The sequence below is a fragment of the Myotis brandtii genome, unplaced genomic scaffold (assembly GCF_000412655.1).
Source record: "Myotis brandtii unplaced genomic scaffold, ASM41265v1 scaffold8, whole genome shotgun sequence".
In the NCBI taxonomy this organism is placed as follows: domain Eukaryota; kingdom Metazoa; phylum Chordata; class Mammalia; order Chiroptera; family Vespertilionidae; genus Myotis; species Myotis brandtii.
The window spans coordinates 6,889,300-6,911,340 of record NW_005371219.1 but is presented as its reverse complement, the minus strand read 5'-3'; the positions used below and the strand labels follow the sequence as shown (position 1 = coordinate 6,911,340).

General features: G+C 35.3%; 1 protein-coding gene across 2 annotated transcripts in view; it reads left to right on the top strand.

Moving 5' to 3' along the window:
• Positions 1-19,752, top strand: part of CDC40 (cell division cycle 40) — a 50,708-nt gene extending 30,956 nt beyond the window's left edge. For both annotated transcript variants that reach the window (XM_005883755.2, XM_014531327.1), the window contains 10 exons: positions 155-251; positions 1,572-1,711; positions 2,537-2,611; positions 5,037-5,082; positions 7,230-7,331; positions 8,583-8,698; positions 8,952-9,085; positions 15,146-15,222; positions 16,425-16,569; positions 17,775-19,752. In XM_005883755.2, the coding sequence (XP_005883817.1) occupies positions 155-251; positions 1,572-1,711; positions 2,537-2,611; positions 5,037-5,082; positions 7,230-7,331; positions 8,583-8,698; positions 8,952-9,085; positions 15,146-15,222; positions 16,425-16,569; positions 17,775-17,952 (1,110 nt within the window). In that variant the 3' untranslated portion in view covers positions 17,953-19,752. The remainder of the gene's footprint in view (positions 1-154; positions 252-1,571; positions 1,712-2,536; positions 2,612-5,036; positions 5,083-7,229; positions 7,332-8,582; positions 8,699-8,951; positions 9,086-15,145; positions 15,223-16,424; positions 16,570-17,774) is intronic.
• The last annotated feature ends 2,289 nt before the right edge of the window (positions 19,753-22,041 follow it).

Sequence of the window (22,041 nt, the reverse complement as noted above, 5' to 3'; positions counted from 1 at the left end):
TCTGTTGAAGAGTTGAGATTGTTATCCTGGGAGACATACTTAAAGCTATTGATTCAGCAAAAAATGGACCTCATTATAAAGAATTTATAGCCGCCTTTGGCCATGATAGGGTCCTAGGACATCTATTTTAAAGTTGACTCCTTATTTTCCTTAGGAAGAACAAAAGGAATTGGATGAAATCACAGCAAAGAGGCAGAAAAAAGGCAAACTGGAAGAAGAGAAGCCTGGGGAGGAAAAGACCATCTTACATGGTAATATATTTTTTATGCTTCTTCATTTTTATGATAAACTTTCAGATATTCCCTCTGTTCTTTGTTCATATAATATCCATTGCCCTTATTAATCAGCTGCTACATTCATTATATTAAGAATTATATTGGATATTTTGTATCCCCCCAAATTTACATTTTTTATGTTCTAATAGATGATAAGAAATAGCATGATTAATGATAGTCACAGATAATTTTTTTAGTGCTGATGAGTTTTAAAAATGATAAATAAGAAATCTGAATGGTCTAACATGTTTTTTCTTAAGATAAAGTTGACTCTCTTTAGTAGTGCTTCAGTCATTTTATTTTAACCTTTTGTTTTTAACCCAAATCAAATATTCTTCAGGTCCACTCACAGCTACTAAATTATACTTAAAAAGAATAAACTCTGTTTTCATGTGAACAGATTGGAGATTAAGATTCTTATACTCATTTTGATTTGTGGGAGGAAATGCATATACACCAAAATAAATTATAAATATTCTAGAAAGTACCTGGTTCATTAATAATTAGTTATATTTTTTAAAGTATGTAGTGGTTTTCTGAAACTGGAAAGAATAATTTAGTACTGATAGTATTGATTATTCTAATGTTATATCACATGTCAATATTTAGGTTTGATAAAGCCTTATTTGGTTTCTCAAGTTCCAGTTTTTATCCCCAAGGAGTTCATTTAGCACTATGGTCCTGCAGCCACAATAACAATAACAGCCAACGTTTATTTAGTACTTACTCTGTGCCAGGCATGCTACCAAATGCTTTATTTACACTATGTCTTTTAATTCCCACAAGTTAATTTATTGTAAAGTCTGTGTTGAAAGTAGAAAAGAGAATAGAAAAGGAACCTAGAAGGACATAAGAGAGGAAAGCAGGGAAAAATGATAGCTGGTATTATTTTTGTTTGTTTTAACTTCCTTCTTACCCTGCTTTGCTTCTGATTCTTTGTCAGTGACTCACATGGCCCAAGTATTATTTTTCCTTACCTCGCTGTAATCATACTGAATAAAGTCTTTATATATATATATATATTACTAAATCTGTAACTGAATAAAACAAGTATTGATCTTACTTCTTCTCTGGGTATTTAGGAATTCCAAAATACTACCTCTAATTATAAATAACAGCAATGATTTCAGGTAGCTAAATTTTAGCTAGTCTTGGTCTTACATCAGAGTATTATTATCTAAACCTTAAAGTGGAATAATATCTTTATAAATAAAATGGTCGTTATCATTTTAAGGATATAGATTTCATGCTATGGCTTGTATTTGTTCATTGCTTTCCTTTGCCTTCTTATTTCAGTTAAAGAAATGTATGACTATCAAGGCAGGTCCTATCTTCACATACCTCAGGATGTTGGTGTTAATCTGCGGTCATCTGTGCCACCTGAGAAGTGTTATCTCCCCAAAAAACAAATTCATGTGTGGTCCGGACACACAAAGGTAAGCAAATTGGTTGTTTTTGTTTCTTGTATAATAGTGAAGCCAAAATAAAGTTTCAGCTATTGATGTGGAATATTCACTATTTCTGGTAAAGATGTAGGGAAGTCAAAATAGAGCAGGGAAGTCAAATTGAAGAGAAATCTAAGTTAGGCTTTGGAGGTACCCACATGTATCTGTCACAAGTGATGACTCAATCTTCAAGGTCATCTGGATTGGCCATGACATAAGAATTTGTGATTCGGTGTCCTATCCCCTTATGATAGCCCTGGACTTTCCCTCCAAGTTCCTGACACAATTTGCTTCCTCTTGGGCACCAAGTCAGTGAGTGATGGGCTTGTACTAGCACCAGAGCTGCAGTCCTTTTGCTTTAGCTCTTGAGTTTATCACCCTTCAAAGAAGATTAGATGTTCTCTAGTTTATAAACTATGATAATATTTAAACTAATGAAGAGACAAGTTACTTAAAAACTTTAAATGTTGATAATCTTTGTCATCTGTGCTATTCCAAGTACCAATTTATGGCTGTTAGCAAAGAGCAAAGTTACTGAGTGAAAGAAGGGAGAGGAGTGGGGGCATTAGCACTTGATTGACTAAGAATTCCTTGGGGTGAGGAAGTCAATATTGAAGATTAAAAAACAAATCTTTAGAAGTTTAGTGTCAGTAAGGGCTGCTCTTGGAATACTAATGAAGCTTATTCTGGGTGTATAATTTTTGGAATGAAGAAAAATAGTAAGTTAAGTTGCTTAAAAATATACTGTCCTTTCCTTGTGTAATTTTAGCTGATTTTAGAATGCTTCTGATTGATAACTGTAATACCTTTTCGTAGGGTGTCAGTGCTGTCAGATTGTTTCCTCTCTCGGGCCATTTATTGCTGTCTTGTTCCATGGACTGTAAAATTAAGGTGAGTTTTCAGTAAGAGAGTAGGAGTGCTACAAAACTAGTGCTTTGGTTAAATCTTTTTGGTTAATTATAAATAAATTTGGATTTGTTAGGCAATCAGAGGCTAATTATTTTCTCTTAGGCCCTATGAATGCAGCAGTTTATGAACTGCTTCCAAACATGTTGATTCAGATATGGCTCTGTGGTCCAGTTGGCTAGGCTCTTTTTTAAGCTTAGATAACTGATTAGAATGTAATCAATTACTTTGGCTTTAGGCACATAAATGCTTAATCATTAACAATGCATTTTTATAGAGATTTTTGTATATGTAACGGAGTTCATTTGTTCCTCAGAACCTTATGAGGTAAAAAGGATACAAGATAGAAATCCTATTTCTAAAGAGTAAATAATGTGATTCATCTTTTTTGTTATCAGTGCTAGTAGACACCAAGTAGCAGGAATGCTCCTAGACTCTTCTCCCATTTTTGTGTAAAATCTCTGTGCTATTTTATTTATTTATTTAATGTGTGTGTGTGTGTGTGTGTATTATATATATCATTGATTTTTAGAGAGAGAAGGGTAGAGGAATAGACAGACAGAAACATCGATGAGAGAGAAACATCATCGATTAGCTGCCTCCTGCATGCCCCCTACTGGGGATCGAGCCCACTTGTGCCCCAACTGGGAATTGAACTGTTGACCTTTTAGTTCCTGGGTCCACGCTCAACCACTGAGCCACCTTGGCCAGGCTCCTCCCACTTTTTATAGTCTTGGAAAACTTCATTTTACGCCCATGTTCTGCTATAGAATATGTGGGAGGAAAAACTCAGTTGCCAGTGCCTGTCAACTTGAGTATAGGAGAGTCTTTTTCAAAATCTTTAATAGAATAGTTTTTATCTCTTTTGTGTCTTGTTTGTCTGGTTCGTTATGATGGTCAAAAATATCAACCCTGTAGTGTTCTTGGGACTTGGAAAGTTTTTGTTTTGTTATGTTATTTTTAATTTTTATTACTTGATTCCAGAGAGAGGAGGGAAGGGAGAGGGAGAGAGAAACATCAATTGTTTTGTTCCACTTATTTATGCATTAATTGGTTGCTTCTTGTATGTGCCCTGACCAGAGATTGAATCCACAATGTTGGCATGTCAGGATGACACTCTAACCAACTGAGCTACAATATCTATAAAGGGTGATTTATTTATTTATTTATTTATTTTTTTTTTTAATGAGAGCAACCATTTTGGCATTTGTCTTTACTTGAGAGCTTAAAATAACATGTCAACAGTTTGAAGTAAAAAACCCTTATTTCCTTTAACTTTTACTTCTTAAAAACTATGTTAATTAAGATGAAAGTTTTCTCTTTTACCAATTAAAACAGCATAGAATACAATTTCTATCACTTCTATAAACGTTAATTAGACACCTGTTATGTGCAAGAGGCTGAGGATAAAAAGTTATTAAGGCACTGTCTCTGCCCTTAGGATGAAAATTTCATTATGATTTTAATGATCAGATAAAAAGCGTTCTGGTTTCAAAGAGGAAGCATTCCTCAATAGGAAGGTAACTAGGTAAAGAGGGAGAGGGGGTAGGGCATAGACTATGTCTGAGAAGAGTGAATAGAATGAATCAGCATGGTGTGCACTGTAAACTGCAGTTTCATGGTTGCTGGAGCCTAAAATCTGAGAGACACAGAATGACTACTCAGTCATAAGTAAAGGACCAGGGCCTGGAGGTCCTTGCCTGGTATGCTACGGACACTGAGACTTTATCCTCTTGGCCCTTAGTGGCCAGGAAGTGCCTTCTATTTTAGAGGACTAGCAACACTGTTGAGAATTGCATTTGATGCAGGCAAGAATAAAGGTACTTTGAAGCTATTGCATAAATTCACTTTAGATGTGATGAGAATTATGAGCCTGTTACCTTTTAGTCTGGATCATCATTTTCATAATACAGCTTCATAATACAGCTTCTATAATACTTGCTACTTCGGGAAAGTTCAAAAAAAGCCTTTCAATACCAAAATGTTATAGACATGACAGTTTTAATAACACTTAAATATTTTAAAAGTAGTTCATGGTATTACATCAGTAGAAACTTTTTTCTCATACTGAATACAGAAAAGAACAAGAAGAAAACAAAAATCACCTGCATCAGCTTCATCTAATTTCTGGTGATATTTTGATGTATCTTTCAGTATCTGATTTCAGAGTTTAGTTTTAAAATGTATGTGTGTGTGAGTGTGAGTCCATGAGTCCAAACAATGCAACACAGACTGGAAGCACCAAGCAATGTATTTAATGATATATAATGCCTTTGGTTAAATCCCTTGTACACACACACAGATATGCACACATATAGCCAGCATATGACTGTTGTTACTGATTGAAAATTGTCGATTTATCAGTCTAGTATTAAATTTAATATTTATTTGTGTTGTTTTTTCCCCCCAGCTATGGGAGGTTTATGGAGACAGGCGCTGTCTGCGAACATTTATTGGTAATACTTCTTTTCTCCCTGACTATAAATCTGTTTGGGAAAACTTTTAACTTTTTATCATCATTTACCATAATTTTACTGGCCTAATATGAATGAAAATCTTCACAGACTTGAACTGAGTCCTGAGGAGGGAGTAAGTCCTCTCAGACAGAGAAAGAAAGGGAACTAGGAAGAGTGAGCAGCAGAAGTAAAAGTGTCAGAAAGCATGCTGCTTTGGGGGAACCACGTATATTTCAGAATTGCCAGGGTGTGGGACGATATGGTGAAAAATGAAAGAGAAAAGCAGCTGAGGAGGGAGCAGAGTATGGAGGACCAGGTGTACTATTAATAAGGAGTTTAGACGCTGTCCTGAGGGCTCTGAGAAGCCAGACATTAAACAGCTCTTGCAAGAAAGCAACATGATCAGGTTTGAAGCTTACAAAGATCACATTGGCAACATGGAGGATGCTTTGATGGAGCAGGCCTGGAGGCAGGGAAATGAATTACAAGGTTATTTCATTAGTTTGGATTAGAGATGGTGAGAGCCTGAATTAAAGCAGCAGAGAGAGAGAGGAAAGAATCAAAAGTTAAAATCAGTGGAAGTTAGTAATTGGATGTGAGTGATGAGTAAGGCAGGAATCTAAGGTGACTCTCAGATGACACCAGGACGAATGCTGGTGTCATTCACCAAGAGAGGAAACAGAAGATGATGCTGAGATTTTGGACTCATTGAATTTTAGCTGCCCTTGGGGTTTTGAAATGAAAATGTCTAGTAAGCAATTAGATGCCCAGATGTTAAGATTTGAAGAGAGGTTAGGAATTGGATCTAAACGCACAGAAAAGGATGAGGTTGAGAGAACTCCTTGAAGCAACAAAGAGGGCCAAAGAGAGGACAGCTTTGTGGCAGTCTAGCCTTTTTGATAGAGAATAGTTTATTGTCTTTGTCAGATGTTGTGTGAAGACTAGTTATGTTTCCAAATTTAACTGTATTGCATTGAAACACTATTTGTGTGAATTTTAGTGGCTCTGTTTTTAGATTGAAGTAGGAGGTGTTCTGCAATGCTGTATGATTTTAGAGCCTCGCTGCACAAGTAAATACTGTCCAAGCTGTGTAGCAGCCTGAAGATTCATGGGAAGGCTCTCGGCAGCATACAGGGGAACAAAATGTCTCCTGCAGATGTAGTGGATTTGGTCCCCATTTGTCTCCCCTGCACTGGCAGACAGTTTTTCAGTGGGAAGCTGAAAATGTCCTGCTTAGGAAGATGGTAGCAGCTCTGACTGGGACTCCTTCTGGAGACAGGATACCTGATTGCCTAATTGCTGTGACACATAGTGCCTCGCTAGAGGTCATTGGTGGTGGTGGTTCAGAGCTGCTGTGTGTGCTTGCCCTGCACATTTTGCACTAATGTATTTGGCAGTCTTGGTCATGCTGGGTGGTAAAAAAATATGAAAGTTTCTGCTTTCATTTAGCCATATTTTATTTGTCCCTGTAACTGTCAAAAGAATTGATTGGTCTGGCAAGAATGATTTCCAAACAAAGTACCGTAAAATTAATTTATTGTCAACATGCAATCTTAAAACAAAAAAAAAGTTAATATTTGTTTTCAAAAAGGCTTAGTGTCAGATTCTGAATCCATTTCTATGAAATTTGGTAATGTGATCACACAAATATGCAGTTATTGAATAAGGGCTACATTTTCATGAACTTGAGGTTTAGGTCACTGTGTTTTTACTTCCAGGTTAGTGAGTAATCAGAGTGAACCTCCAAAATGTCACCAGTCATTTCTCCTTCATTGGCGATAATTGGCCTATTGTGTTTCCTTAAATTCTTAGCTGTTTAGTCATCAGTTATATATATTACATGTAATGAAGTTGCCATGACAGACTTTAAAAAAAAAACAACTTAGAGCTTTTCTCTTGGTTTTTACCTAAATGTTATGCATCAGAATCACCTGAGGAACTTTTTGAAGGGGGAACCACCTACATTCCCAAGCCCACATAAAACCTATTCCGAGTTAGTAAATCAGGGGATGGGGTTTCAGTGATTTTTTTTTTTTTTCCTCACAGATGGCTTGGAAAACACTGTTTAATGCTATTTTTCTTATGGTGTTTATGTTTTAAATAAAGATACTTCACCTCACCTATATTTCTATTGTCTCTGCCTTTAGGTCACAGTAAAGCTGTTAGGGACATCTGCTTTAATACTGCAGGAACACAGTTCCTCAGTGCAGCTTACGACAGGTATCTTAAGCTCTGGGACACTGAGACAGGTAAGAGCTCACTTATACTAATAGATACTTAAATTATAAATTAGCATTTTGGGGGAGGTTTTTTTTTTTTCTAAATATATTTTTATTGATTTCAGAGAGGTAGGGAGAGGGAGAGAGAGATAGAAACATCAATGATGAGGGAGAATCATTGATCAGCTGCCCCCTGCGCACCCTACACTGGGGATCGGGCCCACAACCCAGGTATATGCCCTGATCGGGAATCGAACTGTGACTTTCTGGTTCACAGGTCGACACTCAACCACCGAGCCACGCTGGCTGGGCTAAATTAGCATTTTAAAATGAAATGTGTGTGGTGGTCTGTGGCAAAATGGTACCTTCTCTAACTGCTACTTCTCCTATCATTGACTATCAGCTTATGTCACTTTGTAGAGTTGAAGCTCAGCTGAATAAATAGCTCTTTCACTATGAAGCTTTGTTTCCACCAAATGCAATTTATAAAGCAAACATATTGATAGACAAAGATGTTTGAAATCTTTCATTGACTATTTAATTGATCTTTTTGTTGCCCTATATCACCTAACACACGGCCTTGCACATAATAGAAGCACAGTAGATATCTGATGAACAGAATTAAATTTAACCGCCCAAATTGATTAAAATGTAGGTCTAAACTCCCATGGTCCATCCAGTTGGTTGTATATATTCACAGACATGAATTGCATCAGTACATTGTGGCTAGTAAAAGTTTGTGTAATTAAAGAACCATCTTTCAATCTTGCTGGGTTTTAAGGATAAAGATAATGCTAACATTTATTGAACACTTTGTGTTCACCAAGCATTATGCTAAGTGCTTTTATTCAGTATCTCATTCAATCCTTAAAATATCCCTGTGAGATAAGTACTATTATTGTTATAGAGGAGAAAACAGGCTTAACATCTTCAGGGTCACACAGCTAATAAGTAGCCAAATTGTATTCATACGAAGGTCTCTCTAATGTCAGAGCCCTTATTCTTAACCTCTTTAGCAGTGGTCCTCAACTCTGACTGAACATCATAATCACCTGGAGACTTTTATCTATTCTGCAATTGTTGATACAGATTTACTTTTGAAAAACGTATTTTTAATCATTAAAAATCCGTGAGAAGGAATGATGTGGTTTCTAATAAAGAACAATCAGGTTGCCTTTCCTCAGAATTTATTAAGCAAATAATCTTTAGATCTTAATCCCAGGGTTATCTTTAAGTGGACAAATTTATTTTGCCTATTTTAACTTGGGTCTTCGGTTTTAGGACAGTGTATATCAAGATTTACTAACCGAAAAGTACCCTATTGTGTCAAGTTTAATCCTGATGAAGATAAACAAAATCTCTTTGTGGCTGGGATGTCTGATAAAAAGATTGTGCAAGTAAGTCTTTCCACAGTATTATTATTAAGATTCCTGAGGTTTATGTTGTCTCTGGGGATGGAATAAGGAACATTAACTTGTTTAATGTTGGCTACTTTTAGGGCCTGCTGATGCTCTTCTTAGTAGAAAATAGTAAATTCATAAGAACATGATGTTGGAAATCTTTTTATTTCTCCACTTTCCATAATTATGATCTTTCTTTGTTTTCATAAATCTGCTCCACTTCCGTCTTTACCTCTTCTCGTTTATACAGTGGGACATTCGAAGTGGAGAAATTGTGCAGGAATATGATCGGCATTTGGGAGCTGTCAACACCATTGTTTTTGTTGATGAGAATAGGAGATTTGTGAGCACATCTGATGATAAAAGCCTTAGAGTTTGGGAATGGTGAGTTTCAATCAGTAGAAAATCTGATATATAAAAGAAGCAATTTAAAAATTTGTGGGCAAAGACGAGCCCTGATAATATGTAGCCATTTGAATATTTTTCAAAGGTGAGTTCTGGCTTGCCAGTCAAACTGTTATAACTATTTAAGTATCCAGAATATCGAAATAAAAATTTAAACATGATACTTTTCATAGTCTTTGGATAATCTATCTAAAGGATATATATATTGAGTCACTTTTCTGGCAGCAGTGAAAAGTTTTTATAGTGCAGTCTTATATCCTTTATTAGCTGTCTTATTCATCTTTGCAAAATGACTAATGAGAAGTAGGCGCCACAAATGTGTAGACTATGCCAGTTTGAGCGTAAGATCCTGGCCTCAGAACCAATCCAAATTAAAAAATCTCAAATTTTTAATGTCTGCATTTTGACTATTTAATACTGAAAATTGCCTGTCATCTCCCTTGTTTCCTGCCTGCCATTTATAGTCCATATGGTAGAAAACAGTGTTTTTATCTGTAATCAGAATATACAGGTTGGGACAAAAGTAGGTTTACAGTTGTTTGTATGGAAAATAATGCAATAGTTTATAAATAATAATACAAGAATAAACTCTGTTTTTCACGTACTGACAACCTACTTTTGCCCCACCCTGTATTGGTAAATTTTGCTTTCCTAGAGAGAGAAAGGAAAAAACACTTTTCTAAAATCAAGAAATACTAAAAGCTAATTTCACTAAGTGTCATAGATCATGTTTTATAATTATTTCCAAAGAAATGCATAATAAGCTTTTTAAAATTAATGTTTGAATGGAACCCAGCTTGTTTTTCTAGTCAGCTATGAAGCACAGCTTAACTGTGGTTCCCTACAGCCTTGCAAGGAGTATGTCTTCCCACCCCCAGAAGTTGTTCTGCTTTAAGAAGTGGGAAGCCTTGAACTGCAGCTAGGAGTTTCCCTCTGAAACTAAGTCCCTTCAGGGAGCTGAGCAGGTCCCTAACCATTGTCAGAGCAATTTGGGTAATTGAAAATTTAATGTAATTTAACCGCAGTTTCTCCCACACTCACCACCAGTACACCCCCTCCAAATGACCTCCCATAAAGGGAGAGTTAGCATCATCCTTAGTGCCCATGATTTGAGACTATAACTAAGCTCTTTCTTACTTTAGAAGTGATATTACCTGCAGAAAATCTGATAATGGACACCAAGTTTTATATGAGTCACCTTAGACCGGTGGTTCTCAACCTTCCTAATGCCGCAACCCTTTAATACAGTTCCTCATGTTGTGGTGACCCCCAACCATAAAATTATTTTCGTTGCTACTTCATAACTGTAATTTTGCTACTGTTATGAATCGTAATGTAAATATCTGAATGTAATATAAATAAATGTAAATGCAGGATGTATTTTCATTGTTACAAATTGAACATAATTAAAGCATAGTGATTAATCACAAAAGCAATATGTAATTATATATGTGTTTTCCGATGGTCTTAGGCGCCCCCTGTGAAAGGGTCGTTCGCCCCCCAAAGGGGTCGCAACCCACAGGTTGAGAACCACTCCCTTAGACCATTTGCACAATACTCTGGAGAATAAACATCGATAAACTTGTTTTGTTTTGTTAATAGACTTTAACAATTTAATTATACTTACACTTTCAGATGTTTCTATCTTCAGGTAATAGTTCAGCTCCATTTTAAAAATGTACAGTGATACAAAAAAATTGGTAAATATTTAAATGATGCCACAGTCACAAGGCTTTAAGAACATTTGTGTTCTTTTCTAAAGAAGAGCATTGGTCACAAAATATTTTGATTAAGTTAAGTGGTGATGTTAACAAGACTTTATTTTTTTTCTTCTCAGAGCTTAAGAAATACTCCTAGAGTCATAATACTATTTGATTATAAATGATGGCATTCTTTAGATTTCAGTTGAATGCTCACTGCTATTGGAGCCTCCCTAACCAGTCCTCACATGAGTTTGGTGCCTGTTCACCATCATCGCAGTAACCCTTTGCTTTCCATAGCTTACTTGTTCCTCTTCCCTGAGCAAGTTCTTAACCATGAGAAAAGACCTGTGTCTGCTCTCCATCTGTCCCCAGCACCAGCACAATGCCTGGCACGTAGTATGTACTGCATATCTAAGGAAATCGTTGTTGTCATAATCATTAATTATATTAAACTTATTGAGCCCTTTCTATGTGTCAGGCACACTAAACTTTCTGTGTCTGATCAAAATGATTCCAAAGCTTGAGGTCTTTTTTTTCAGCTTCACTGAGTTATAATTGACAAATAAAATTATATTTAAAGTGTATAATATAATGATTTGATATACATTGTGAAAGGATTCCCACTAAGTTAATTAACATATCCATCACCTCTTTATTTACCCTTTGTTGTTTGATGAGAACTTAGGTTCTACTGTCTCTGAAAATTTCAGTTACACAATACAGTATTGACTGTAGTCACCATGTTGTACACTAGATCCTCAGCCCTTAACTCATCTTACAGCTAAAAGTTTGTGCCCTATTCAGTTTGTAGCCTCAATTTTTTTTCCCAACCCCCCCTCTTCCCTAGCTCTTGGCAGCCACCATTCTACTCTCCACTTCTATGAGTTTGGCTTTTTTTTTAATATATATTTTATTGATTTTTACAGAGAGGAAGGGAGAGGGATAGAGAGTTAGAAACATCGATGAGAGAGAAACATCGATCAGCTGCCTCCTGCACACTCCCTACTGGGGATGTGCCCGCAACCAAGGTACATGCCCTTGACTGAAATCGAACCTGGGACCCTTCAGTCCGCAGGCTGACGCTCTATCCACTGAGCCAAACTGGTTAGGGCTAACTTTTGTTTTTTTAAGAATGCACATATAAGTGTTAGCATGTCTTCCTCTGTTCAGCTTATTTCAAATTAGCATAATGCCCTCCAGGTTCATCTATGTTGTCACAGATGGTGGGTTTCTTCTTTTTTAAGGTCGATAATCCTATATAATAAAAGCCTAATATGCTAAGTGTCCAGTCGAGTCAGCCATAGTCGGCCAGTCAGCCATTCAACCAATCAAAGTGTAATGTGCTAATGATATGCTAAGGCCACTCAGCCACTCACTATGACGTGCACTGACCACCAGGGGGAAGACAGTCAACCGGTGGACCAGTCGCTTTTATTATATAGGATTATAGTTTTTGGGTTAAATTCTATTTTATCTGATGTAAATATAGCTATCCCTGTTTTCTTTTGGTTTCCATTTGCATGGAATATCTTTATCCCTCCATTTTCAATCTATGTGTGAAATTGAAGTGAGTCTCTTGTAGGCAGCATATAGTTGGTTCTTGGTGTGTTTTGTTGTTGTTGTTGTTGTTTAATCCATTCAGCCACTATGTGTCTTTTGGAGAATTTAGTCCATTTACATTTAAAGTAATTATTCATAGATATGGACTTACTGTTGCCATTTTGTTAATTGTTTTCTGGTTAGTTTTATAGTTTCTTTGTTTCTTCCTCTCTTCCTTTGTCACTTGAAGATATTCTGTAGTAGTATGCTTTGATTCCTTTCTCTTTTATGTATGTATTACAGGTGTTTGCTTTGTGGATATGATAAGGCTTATATAAACATGCAGAACTTTAATTCATAATTATATGGATGGATAGTTAGGTGAATGTGACTCATCTGGTGGGAAGAGAGGATAACTTGTATCTAGATTCCATAGTCAGAAAGCATGCGAGGCTCAGTCTTGCTATAAAGACAAGCAGGGAACAAAACTACCTCAGGATCCCTCGAACTATCTTAATCACATATAGCCATACCCAAAATCAATTACTAGTAATATTAGCAGCATGCTTGGGAGAGAAAGGGAGGCCCTGACCACCTCAAAGTGTAGGAAAATTATTGGCTTTCAGACAAGTTCTGTTTGTTAAACTTTTACATCCGGTATCTGCTTAGAGTAGCACAATGATAAAGGAAAACAAATAAAAGGAAACTTGGTTTTCTTGAGCATTACTCTATAGTTTTAAAGAATAGGAGATTATTAGATATTGAGCAGCCTGTGATACTCTGGTTGGCTAAATTCATAAGATGTCATAGACATGTTTTCACCCAGTTGTTTTTATTTTGTTAAAATATTTTTAAGCCCTAGCCAGTTTTGCTCAGTGTATAGAGTGTCAACCTGAAGACTGAGGGTCGGTCCCAGGTTTGATTCCAGTCAAGGGCACGTACCTTGGTTGCAGGCTCGATCCCTGGCCCTGGTCTGGGCACATGTGGGAGGCAACCAATTGATGTGACTCTCACATCAATGTTTCTCTCTCTCTGTGTCTCTTCCTTTCCCTTCCAAAAAAAAAAAAAAAAGAAGAAAAAAGAAAGAAAGATATCCTCAGGTGAGGATTAACAACAACAACAACAACAAATATACATATATACATACATATATATATATTACACATACATATATGTATTTAAAAGAAAATTTAACAGAGGTTGATACTACTGGTTATCTTTTAGCTTTAAATTTTTATAGATTTTTGTAAGGGTTTTTCAGCGATTCATTTCCAGACTGAAGATCATTTGTAAGAGAGGTTATTAATTTATTATACTGAATTACAGTTTCCAATTAGAAAATAGTGTTGTGTTTATTAAATATAACTGTGCCTTGCAGGCATATTTTACAAGCGATAATGAAGTTCACAGGGTGTTCAGAATAATTTCTTGTTCTAGAGCTCATTATACCAAGAGTCCTTGGAATAAGGGATAAGTTGAAATTTTTTTGTTTGCTTTTAGTAAAACATGATTGATATGAATCTGGACTATGGCTCATTTAATTTAGAAAATTCACTTATGTTTTAACCCAAATTATATAATTATTAGCTACTAATAATAAAATGAGGAGGGAAAAACAGTTGGACCTTTTTCAAATTGAGGCTCTTTTCAATACATTTGAGTCATTCTGAATGTAATTGTCACTGGTACCTCAGATATGTAAAGTATTGACTTGATAAATGATACTGTTCCCCAGGTAATACCTTAAAATGTTTTCCTTTAACCAAGACCCTGATAGAATTTTTTTTTTAATCATTTGCTTCTTCTTCTAGATGGATAAATGGATAGAGAATGTCCTTACTTAAAGGCAAATTGTTGTTGTTGTTGTTGTTATCATTATTATTATTATTTTCCATTTAATTAAAGTCTTGGAACTTGAACCATAGTTTGAAATTTAAATTGCTGCTTTATATTCGGAGATAATATGAAATTACATTTCCCACACATTGTAAAAAACAAAACAAAAAAACATTGTCATGAAAAGCAACAAGACCAAAACCCTTCAGAATTAGTAAAGAATTTTTTATCATGGAGAATATTAAAAATAAAAAGGCACTTTGATGATTCTAAATTTAGGTGACTAGGTTTTGGATTCGTTTTGTTTTATCGTTTGTATCATTCACATGAGAATTTTTTAGTGCTATTTCTCCTGTACCATACACATTTGTAATATTTTACATATAAACTGAAAAATAGAAAGTGTCCAAGTACAAGCACTTAATCTTTTTCACCTGTCCTGAAATTCATCATTTTTGGAGGGGCTCAACCTGCTTGCAGATCCCTCTATAGCTTTGCTTACCCTCCATTTGCATTGCTGACAGCTCTTTAGCACTCTCACCAGCTTGCAGAGTAAAGTTAAGGTTGACTGACAGGTAAAATAAGAATGTTTCCCTGTAGCTTTGCCTCAGACATCTTGCTTCTGCCTACCATGACACATTTTTAGATGAGCTTATTATTAAAGAAGTTTTAGTAACAGATTTTTTTAACATAAAGGCCAAAGTTTAAATCAAATAGAGTTTAAAGATTAAATCATTGACACTGTTATAATTATCACAGAAAGTCATTTGTAAAGTAAAAGATTTATAATACACAATAGAATGTCATTTTGTGATTTTTCTCCTCCCAGAAAGTTTCATGAAAGGTTTATTAAATATATTTTTTCAAGAGTTCTTTCATATATTTCTTTGGTTCAGAGATAATTCTTCTAAAGGTACTTTTTAAAAATTACTTACTCTGATATGCTATTTTTAATATTTAGGGATATCCCTGTGGATTTCAAGTATATAGCAGAACCCAGTATGCACTCAATGCCTGCAGTGACTTTGTCTCCAAATGGTGAGTTAGAATGTGTTTTAAATGAGTTTCTAAGACATGGTGTGATTTCTCTTGAAAAGAACCTTGGCCATTCTCTCTGAGGGCAATTCTGTCACAGTGCCATACTGTATAAGGAAAATTTTCATTATTAGAAGTAATCATTGGTTTTCATATGAAGTCACTTCACCCAGTCTCTTGTTGTTTTTTTAATGTTTTTATTGATTTCAGAGAGAGAAAGGGAGAGAGAGAGGAGAGAGAAAGAAATAGAAACATTAATGATGAGAGAGAATCATTGATCGGCTGCCTCCTGCACACCCCCTGTTTGGGATTGAATCCCCAACCTGGGCATGTGCCCTGACCTGGAATCGAATCCTGACCTCCTGGTTCATGGGTTGATGCTCAACCACTGAGCCACACCAGCTGGGCTCTTGTTTTCCACAAGAAAAAAATAAATGAAACAATGATTTGCAACTAATGTTGACTAAGCATCTAAGTATTCCCATCTGAGAATCAGGTTTTTTAAAACAATTGTCCTTCCAACAGAATCATATTCTACAACTCATTTAGTGATTTATTATGAGTTCTTTTATTTTGGTCTGGTTCCTCACAATGAGACCATCTTAGCAATTCACTGTAAAATATTTTCTCAGGCAAAATAAAAAAGCTAAATCTGTTTAATACTGTTTTTGTTCAGTAATGCATTGCCTTTTAAGAGGAAGGTAATTTATGCTATAGATGTACTGACCTTTCAACAACAGTTACTGAGATTACTTTAATCATAACTTTTTTGGATATAGTCTTATTTATAATCCTGGGTTTTCTCATTTAAAGTTAATTTTTCCTTTCATTTTTGTAATCAACATAGAGAAGTCTCTTTCTCCCCATGATTCTATTGTCTATATTTAATACAGATTAATTTCATAAAATTTTACTTTATTTCTGTATAAACTCGGAATATCTGTATATCCTTATTTAAACAAAAAACGTTTTTGTAAGATGAATGTTCAATGACAGGATTATATGAGCAAATTTCATTATTTTATATACAAATACCTCTTGTCAGTGACAGATTTGTAACATTTTACACGTGGTATGGTAAATTTATTTTCCTATTATTATAAAATAGTTGGGAACAAAAGAATATGAGTGACTGAATATATTTAGAATGAAAATTCTTTAAAAATATTTTTTTCTCTAAAATGTCTTGTTTATTGAATTTGCAGGGAAATGGCTAGCATGCCAATCAATGGACAACCAAATCTTAATTTTTGGAGCACAGAACAGATTTAGATTAAATAAGAAGAAAATTTTTAAGGGCCATATGGTAGCAGGCTACGCTTGTCAGGTGGACTTTTCACCAGACATGAGGTAAGTTTAAATCTTCTCATGTATTTTTATATTCAAATATGATGTTATAAACTTCTGTTGTACAAATAATAACACTTTATATGTCACTCTCACATATGTAATTGTATGAGAACTATGCAAATTGTCAAAATGCCAGATAAAAGGGCAAGAACAAGTTATGAAAATTACCTTCTGCTTTTTTAAGTTCTTTCATATATCTCCTTATATTGCAGTGATGGTGAACCTTTTGAGCTCGGCGTGTCAGCATTTTGAAAAACCCTAACTTAACTCTGGTGCCGTGTCCCATATAGAAATTTTTTGATATTTGCAACCATAGTAAAACAAAGACTTATATTTTTGATATTTATTTTATATATTTAAATGCCATTTAACAAAGAAAAATCAACCAAAAAAATGAGTTTGCGTGTCACCTCTGACACGTGTGTCATAGGTTCGCCATCACTGTTATATTGTATAGTCCTGTGCCCTTTAACCACATAAAAGTCCCCGTCTATATAGGCAGTGCCATATTTTCTCTCTGCTTTTCTAAGCAAGGCTTGGAGGACTATAATGGCTATATTGCTGTGGTGGAATGAACACCAGAAGAATTAATCATGTATTGCATTGTTGAAGTTAACAACTTCACTACAGCTTTTCTGTGTTGAAATCTCAACCTAACTTCTGAATATTTCTAAGTCACACTAGATTTGTGAAGCCTAGAGTCTTTCTAAGTGAAACTCTGCATTCATGCCCCTATTCTTAGCTAAAACACATAGGTGTAACAGTAATTCAGAAATCCCTTTAGCCTGATGATTGGGCCTTAGAACTTCTGCCTCTAAGTCAGTCTTAGACATATTCAAAAGGCATTGGGACCAGGAAGTAATTATAAAGGTGCTAGAGAGTCTATTACAGCAGAAAGGGTCTGGATGTGTTCGGTGGCTCAGTGACATTGACTCCCCTACCCTGATTCTGACTGTGATACCGCATTCATCGTGGCCCTTGGGCATCTCAGTCTTCCAAGTTAAAAATTACTTTTTACTCTTAGATTGTTGCTCAATGGGGATGATTTTTTGGTAGAAGTTTACATTATAGACTTATAGACCTAGACCTTGTTCTTCTTACTAAGTTACATATGGTGAAAAAGGTAAACTCTTTCTCTGTTCTTCATCTACTTTACCAGTTTGAGGTGTCTGAATAATTTGAATTTATTTTTCTTCCCATTGTAGCTATGTGATTTCAGGAGATGGAAATGGAAAGTTGAACATCTGGGACTGGAAGACCACAAAACTCTACAGTCGGTTTAAAGCTCACGATAAAGTGTGTATTGGTGCAGTGTGGCATCCTCACGAAACATCTAAAGTCATCACCTGTGGCTGGGATGGTCTCATTAAGTTGTGGGATTGATGAGATTAATCCTTAACTATCTAGGATTGTTTTTGACCCAATAACCTATTTAACTATATTTAATTATTAAATGTGTTGGATGATAACTTGATTTACAGATTATCATTTCCTTACATGGCCTTATAAAGTTGACACATTGTTTGAAAAAGAACTTTGTAAATTTGACTCATATAATTTCATTGGCAACTTTATTTTGTTCTTTATAGATATTATTTATACAGAGAATGACCATCAGTTTTCTATTTGACAAATAGATCCTATTGGCAGGCAGTTTGGGCTCACCCCCAAGACATACAGAAAAGATCCCCTGGGAGTCGGGTAAGAATCCCTCGAGGATTGGGGGTTCTGAAGGCGGTAATATAGTTAATGACAACTCAGAAAGGTACCGTGTACTTATCTTAAACAAAAAGAAAGTAAGGAACAGGGATGATATAATTTAATGTGACTGAGAGAAGGATAAAACCACCCACAATTACTGTTTCTATTATTGCCAGTGGGTCAGGTTCTAATCTTTTGGATTGAGAAGTTCCACTATTTTTTATGACACATGTTGTGTATTTTTAGTTGAAAGCCAGCAATTTTCTCTGACTGCAGCATTCCTCTAATTATTAAACAGTGTAAAATACAAATCAGCCCAGAGTTCTTTCCTTGACTTTCTTCCTGACCAGTAAGTATATAAGAGAATTATGTTATTTTTGAAGATGAAACTCAAGAGAATGAGTCAGAACTTTGGACTTTACTTGTATTTACTGTCAGTAAGAACCTGGCTATTCTTTCATAAATCAGGGTCTCTTAGGCCATTGTTTCACAGATATTACTCTTGAAATATTTCTCATTGGATTTAGGGCAAAGATCAAAATACCAACTTGTAATTTCTTTGAAGAGTTGTATGTCTTATCTTTAAAATTATTATGATTTGGTTTGGGAATATATTCGACAGAACTTTTTTAAATCAATAAAGTTTTAAACATCTTTCTAAATCTTTGAGTAAAATTGACAACCAGGAAAATGGCTAGTGTTCCCCAGTTTGAGAAGCAGTGGCTGTGGTTGGGTTTAAAAATTTGAGATTGTGAAATTACGATAGCCTCTTGAATACAGTAGCTAATAGCACTTTAGTTGACAAACCATTTCTCCAGCTTTATTACAAATCTGTATCAGATGTTTGAATGTAGTTTGAAATGTTTCGTTACTATGCTAGGAAAGATTGGTTCATAGCTGCTCAGAGTGCTGACTGGGAGAGCAACATCATATTGAGTGATGATATCCTAAGGCCATTAGCTCAGAGTCATGTGCTATCAAAGCAGTTCATACTTCTTGTCCTTAAAAACATCCATTTTTAAAAATTAATATGAAAAAATAAAACTGGTATAGATGGCCATGTGCTGTAGCCACATATAAGTAAATGTCAAAGACGAAAATAGAAAAACGATAAAAGTGGTAGAGCCATAGTTTTGGACACAGAAGCACTCAGAGAGCAGAATACACTGCCAGCTGCTGCCCTTTCTGTACCTGCCAGGAAGGGTGGCCACCGTTCCTCAAGAAGAGAGAATTCAGACGAGACCTTTGCTTTAGTCCCAGCCACTGGGTTTCGCAAATGTGAATTAATCACATTTGATTAATAATAAAAGAATCGTATATTTAAACTACCTTGTTCAGCACCAGTATTGTGTATGTTACAAATCATTTCTAAATCTGGGTTTATTTTATTGTGTTTTTGACTGTTTCTAAACTAAGCAACTGTGTATAAAAGTTCTCTTTTTTAAAGAAATCCTATTTTTAAATAAAGCATTTTTTAAAAAACGTGTTACCAAAATTTTTATTCTTGGTTTCCTTTTAAGTCTTAACCAAATTAAATCATTTATAGATATTAAATGGGTCATTTTGATTTTATGGAGAAAAATGATGCTTTAGAAGTAGGTGTGGTATATTAATGGGTTTATTCTGATTAAATAATAAAAATACAGGGCAGTGCCCTCCGGGTATACAGGTTAAGTTTAACATTACACATTTATTCACTTAGTGGTGACGCTGAGTCACAGTTGCACTCAGAGTACACAAATCAGTGGGGTTCCTTCCAGCATGAAAACATCTCAAGGTCATGTTACTGGAATTAAGTGGTAACCTACTGTCTGACTCCTTTTCTTTACTGTGCATGCTTTTTGTCACACTCAGAACATGTTAGAGTAAAAGTGATGTTTTAGTGAAAAGTTTAATGGGATGAATATTTAAATATTAAAGCACAAGCTGGGGATATTTTGTCTTAAATAAGGAGACAGTTTTAAGATGAGGAACAGGGAGTAGCGTCAAACAGGCACCTCTCTAAATAGAAAAGTGTGAAGTGATTCTTATGGATGCATTGGGAGGCTGGTTGATGTCCCCAGCATGTCTGTAAATTACCTGAAAGAAAACATTGACAGTGAAACAGCAAACCCTTGGCTGGGAGCCAGGAGGATTACAGCACCAGCACTAATTATAGAGGCTCTTCTTGGAGAACAGTGTTTCTCAGAGTGGACAGAACCAGCTGCATCTTACTGGGAGAATTCAGAAGAAAATCAAGGTTAGCTGAGGGAGCCATATGGATTCCGGTGTGGGGAAGGGAAATGTGGAGTGCCATCCAGGTCAAGATATTGGTGGTATAAAATTAGAGTCTCAAAAGTGAGAACTATAGAACTCTGATGCTATTTCAACAAAGATGCATATTTTTCACATTTTGACATCTCAAATAGAGCTACATCTTTTTTTTTTTTAGAGCTACATCTTAAAATCAATACTGCGTCATAGTTTAATTGCAGCATTCTTAGTAGATCATAAAATAATTGATTAAATACAGTATTAAGGCAAGTACTAGTAACCTGAGGAGAAAAGATCCAGTCAATAGAAGGTTCTATCAGCACTTGCCTCAAAAAAATTTCATGTTACCAATTTCTAATTAATGGGTAAATAAAATGAATGAACTAACGAAAGATTGACTTCTTAAGATATAGTCATTCACTGGGTCAAGGTTGGCATTTCTAGCAAGGTCTCCAGATGAGAGTCAGTGATGTGGATTCTGAGTTTGAGTATTTCAGAAACTACACTGTTTCATAGAGGTAAACCCAGAAAAATTTACCTAACCAAAAATAGGTGTGTGTGTGTGTGTGTGTGTGTGTGTGTGTGTGTGTATGCATGTGTATGTGAATGTGTGTATATACATTTTATATATTTATATGTGCACCTTCCATGTTGATAGTCACTTGTAGAAACAACTTTCTCAACCTAAACACTGCAACATTGCCTGGAACTTAAGGGAAAAAAAGTCATGACTTGCAGCCAGAGTCCTTAGAGTGGCTTCATTTTTAATGACGGAGGAAGAGAGAACGCCTGTGCATGTTCATCTTCCTATAATTGCAATAGCTCTCTTCAAATGAATTATTTAGCTCCCACTCCCCACTCTCCATCTTTCCGCATTTGAGATCTGAAGGACTAACTCAAATCTCAACCATTTTTTATTTAAGTATATGTTCTAGTATAGTGCTGTATAAAAGAAATATGTGAGCCATATATGTGATTTTTAATTGTCTAGTGGCTATAGATTAAGAAGCCCAGGGGATACTAATTTTAATACTATTTTACATAACATTCAAAATATTTCAACATTCAATTATTTTTAAAATTAATATTTTACTTTTCTCATACTAAGTTTCTGAAATCTGGTGTACATTTTACATTTAGCAGCATATCTCAATTCAGACACTAAGTTTTCACCAAATACTTTATCTCTTTCATACAAAGTACATTTATATGCCCAAGTTGTTCCAAACATACCTAAGTGTTTTCTAATAATTGAATCAACGATAGGTTTTTTAATATAAAATAATTAAAAGTAAATATAATTTAAAATTCAGTTTCTTAGTCACACTAGCCAGATCTAAGGGCTCAGTAGCAACATGTGGCTAATGGCTGCCATATGGCAGCTGCAATTCTAGCCAACTTTTCACACACTTTGGCTCAGATAGTCAACTTTACTGCTTCACTTTTTGAAAGGCATTCTAAGATTCAGACAATTCATAAGTTATCTCTTGTAAGTAATATATTCACATTTGTCTATCC